This window comes from Chaetodon auriga, chromosome 3, assembly GCF_051107435.1.
Source record: "Chaetodon auriga isolate fChaAug3 chromosome 3, fChaAug3.hap1, whole genome shotgun sequence".
Lineage (NCBI taxonomy): Eukaryota > Metazoa > Chordata > Actinopteri > Chaetodontiformes > Chaetodontidae > Chaetodon > Chaetodon auriga.
The window spans coordinates 15,105,758-15,109,354 of NC_135076.1; the positions used below are offsets into that span (position 1 = coordinate 15,105,758).

At 38.0% G+C, this 3,597-nt stretch overlaps 1 protein-coding gene across 1 annotated transcript; it reads left to right on the forward strand.

The window, feature by feature from the left end:
- The first annotated feature begins 624 nt into the window (after nucleotides 1-624).
- Nucleotides 625-3,187, forward strand: srek1ip1 (SREK1-interacting protein 1). Its single transcript, XM_076726240.1, has 5 exons — nucleotides 625-741; nucleotides 1,157-1,204; nucleotides 1,519-1,677; nucleotides 1,841-1,916; nucleotides 2,223-3,187. Exons 1-5 carry the CDS (start codon nucleotides 729-731, stop codon nucleotides 2,473-2,475), a joined length of 549 nt encoding a protein of 182 aa, XP_076582355.1. The 5' UTR covers nucleotides 625-728; the 3' UTR covers nucleotides 2,476-3,187.
- Nucleotides 3,188-3,597: the final 410 nt, after the last annotated feature.

The window sequence follows — 3,597 nt, forward strand, 5'->3', positions numbered from 1 at the left end:
AAATAGATTTTAATGCATGCTCACGATGTGACAAACAGACTAACCTTTCCGTCTCACATTGCATTGATCTATATGGCAAACCATTCCCAGGTAGCACCTTAATACCCACAAATAAACATATGAACAATGAAAATACATCAACAAGTAATAAATGTTAAATCCTCTACATGTGAAGGGGTTTAATTAACACAGTGTGCTGTGTTATTCAGATAGTCTTATAATTTATGCAAGTATAATTACAAGAGAGAATACAGAATTTGTCTCCTCATGTTTAGTCATGTTAAAGTCTTTATCATTTGCTTTTAGGTCTATATTTTTTTATTGTGTAACTTATGAATACAAAATACAGATTGAACGCTGAGATTCAAAGCAGCGGCTGTCAAGTTTTGTTATTTTTATCTACCATTTGAGGATTTAACATGTTTTTCAGTTTTTCAAAGCTGTCATAAAACGCATTTGATAAGCTGTTGATGAACAAATCGTTTGCGCCAGTGCAAGCTAATGCTCTAAGCTCCAGCCCAGATGGTGGCGGTAATGTAACAATAATTTGGATTGCCAACTGCTACTGATCGGGGAACAAAACAGAACAAAGGAAGAAGACGGAACCTAGTATTTCAAATGTTTCTGGCCGACGGTATTTTGAGTGAAGACTCGTGGAAATTCGGGTTGATACGCGCGCCAGCGACCCTCAGTTTTGTGCTTTTTCGGTTCTTTCTGTGGAAAGTACGATGGCTGATCCAGGTAGGTGTTAGATTTCGTTTTTAAGTTTGCACTTTCAGATTTGTGACTCATGTAGTTTGCCCGGAAAATGTCAGAGTAACGAGAAACACGAGGTGTTATCCTTAACGTTAGCCTAACGTCAACTTTGAACACTGTAGTGCTGTACTAGCTACACTGAAATGAATTAGCAATAAGTACAGTTAGCTATCTGAATGTTAATAAGCAAATCATGTTCCGTATGCTTCAGTATGAATTAAAAGAGAGCCATACACATGGAAGTGGTCACGTTTAATGTAGTTACTTAACTATAAAACCTATAGCTAATGTACATGTTAGCTTAGTAGTCTTGTTATTGGACATTCACGTGTGCATGAATACTGTGCTACAAACACTTTACTACACTTACATCAAGCTCTAAAACCTCTTTATCTCACAGGGCCTAATAAGGACAACATCAGAGCTGGGTGCAAGAAATGTGGCTATCGTAAGTAAAGCAAGCTTAGAGAGGAGTGTCATTTTTCTCTGTGTGTTTCTTTTAGTCCCTTTATTAACCTGGGTGAATGGGAGCTCGTTAGAGTTAACACAGTCGGTCTAGTGAGGAGTTTAAGGAGCTCTTACATTCAGATTTATCCCAGATATGTTGATGGTAATAGTGAGTAAATAGTGATTCCTACACTGATTAATGTTTCCTTATACCAGTTGGAAGGGTTCGTGTTATAATTCTGAAATATAAACAGTAAAATCATCCTGCTTTGTCATCGTTTTTCATCCTTTCTTTCTTGGGTGATCATTTTACAGCGGGCCACTTGACCTTTGAGTGCCGAAACTTTGTCAGAGTTGACCCCCAGAAAGACATCGTTCTGGATGTAAGCAGCACCAGCAGTGAGGAGAGCGAGGACGACGTAGCTTCAGCTCAGCACAACGAGAAGCTGGGGCGAAGTGGCCAGCACCGTAGAGGTAATACATATTAACTTAACAAGCAGTGGTTGAAGTCACAGTCGCTGCTGTTAAACATCTTTCAAATTTCACAGATGTTGCATCGCTCGCTGCTTTAATTTACGAGCAGCTACTGTTCCAGTAAAATAAGTGTCTTGACTTTTCTGTCTGTAATTCTGTGTAGGTTCCTATGATGACGACAACAATACAAAAAAGATGCACAAACAGAAGAAAGACAGAGACAGAATGTCAAGAAAGAGGTAACCTTTTGTCCGCACTAACCCTGGACATCACTTTTTAATTCTTCTTCTTCAGGCTTCTGACAATAGAAACATAAGAAAATGTAAATATATATACAATGCATATAAAGCTGTGTCTGTATAGTGTGAGCGGACATTTTTAGGCAGAAAATAATGTATCAAAGGTTTAAAGCAGACGTGTTCTCAAAGTTGATTTTTTTTTTTTCACTCATAGTACAAAGGCAACAAAATAACATGGTGCTCAAATTCAAATCAGTTTGCTTGCTTGCGGCCTTTCAATGATTATTTTTACTTTTTACTTCCTAGATCTGCTTCATCGTCAAGTGATGAGGAGGCCAGGAAGAAGAAAAAGAAACACAGCCGGTCCCACTCTTCATCTGATGAAGAAGAGCGGAGGAAGAGGAAGAAAAAGAAACTGAAAAGCCACAAGAAGAAGAGCAAAAAGAACAAAAGGGAACACGGGAAGAATCACAAGAAGAAACATAGGAAGAGGAAACAAAACGAGTCTTCCTCCTCCTCCTCTTCATCTAGCTCCAGTGAATCCTCAGACAGTGACTGAGATAGCTGAGTGATGCAGTGTCTGGAGGGCCGACATATTTATTCTCCAGTCCAAAGTGTTTTTTGTGGACTTTGTCATCTTGTCCTAAACAAGTTTCCATTGCTGAGGATTTAAATGATTCAGTGGTTCACGAAACACTGCAGGTAACAGTTTTACACCATCATGCACCGAATTTTGGAGAACATGTGCAAAGCCCGGGAACATGTTCTGGTAAGTGTTTCATGCTGTATTGTCCTTTAACATTTGACCTGTGCAGAGGACTCTTATGTGACACAGGCTGCCGTCTTATACATATTACTGAACAGGTCAGTGACAAAAACTTTTATGTTTTTAAATGTGATTCAGAAATAAGTTTCTGAATGCTGCCCTTTTATTTTTTTCATTTGTTATATACCCTTTTTTTTGCCTCAATGCCTCTGTAATTGTACTTGTGTTGGGATGTGTTTATAGCACAATGAAACTCCTGACGGTCCCTGCTAAGACAGTATGTTTGCTTGTAATATGATTACTGTCAAAGGATGAATTTTAAGCACACTCACCTCTTTGAAAACCCTCAGGACATCTCAATAGTTAGTTCCAAAACTTGTGTGAACTGTCATTAACTGAGTCTAGCTTGTTTATTTCCTCTGCACATTTTGCCACTTCTTCAATCTGTCTTTTTAGGTCCTGCAATAAGTTCTTTGATTGTAATAAAATATATATTTGTATCAAACTATCACAGCAGTCTCAGGTTATTTTTTAGTTGTTACAGTTGCAACAATTCAAGATGTAACATGGTAGAAAGTAATAATAAAAACAAACAGACCTACTGACATCTTAAATTGTAATAGAGCCGTTAGAATTATCTCCTGTAGAGGGCAGCAACATACCTCAAATGTGCTAAGACCTGAATGAACTCCAAAGACGTGAAGGACAGTGATCTTAAAAAATTTTAATTCAGACATTAAAAGGGAATGTGTGGATGAAGAAAATCACCTGCCATATAGCAGAATATATATAATCTGTATGTATCAAGCGTCAGATGCTCTGTGGAAAACCACCAGTGGTGGGTTCGTATCCTAAATAAACATTTCAGCATTTTGGTGAATTCTCAAACTACATGGTTTGGTCAGTTAATCAATG

What these genes read in the sequence shown, in the direction of transcription:
- srek1ip1 (XM_076726240.1), top strand. An exon ending in GTGCAAGAAATGTGGCTATC is followed by an intron (nt 1,205 to 1,518) that starts GTAAGTAAAGCA and finishes ATCATTTTACAG; the next exon opens with CGGGCCACTTGACCTTTGAG. An exon ending in GACAGAATGTCAAGAAAGAG is followed by an intron (nt 1,917 to 2,222) that starts GTAACCTTTTGT and finishes TTTACTTCCTAG; the next exon opens with ATCTGCTTCATCGTCAAGTG.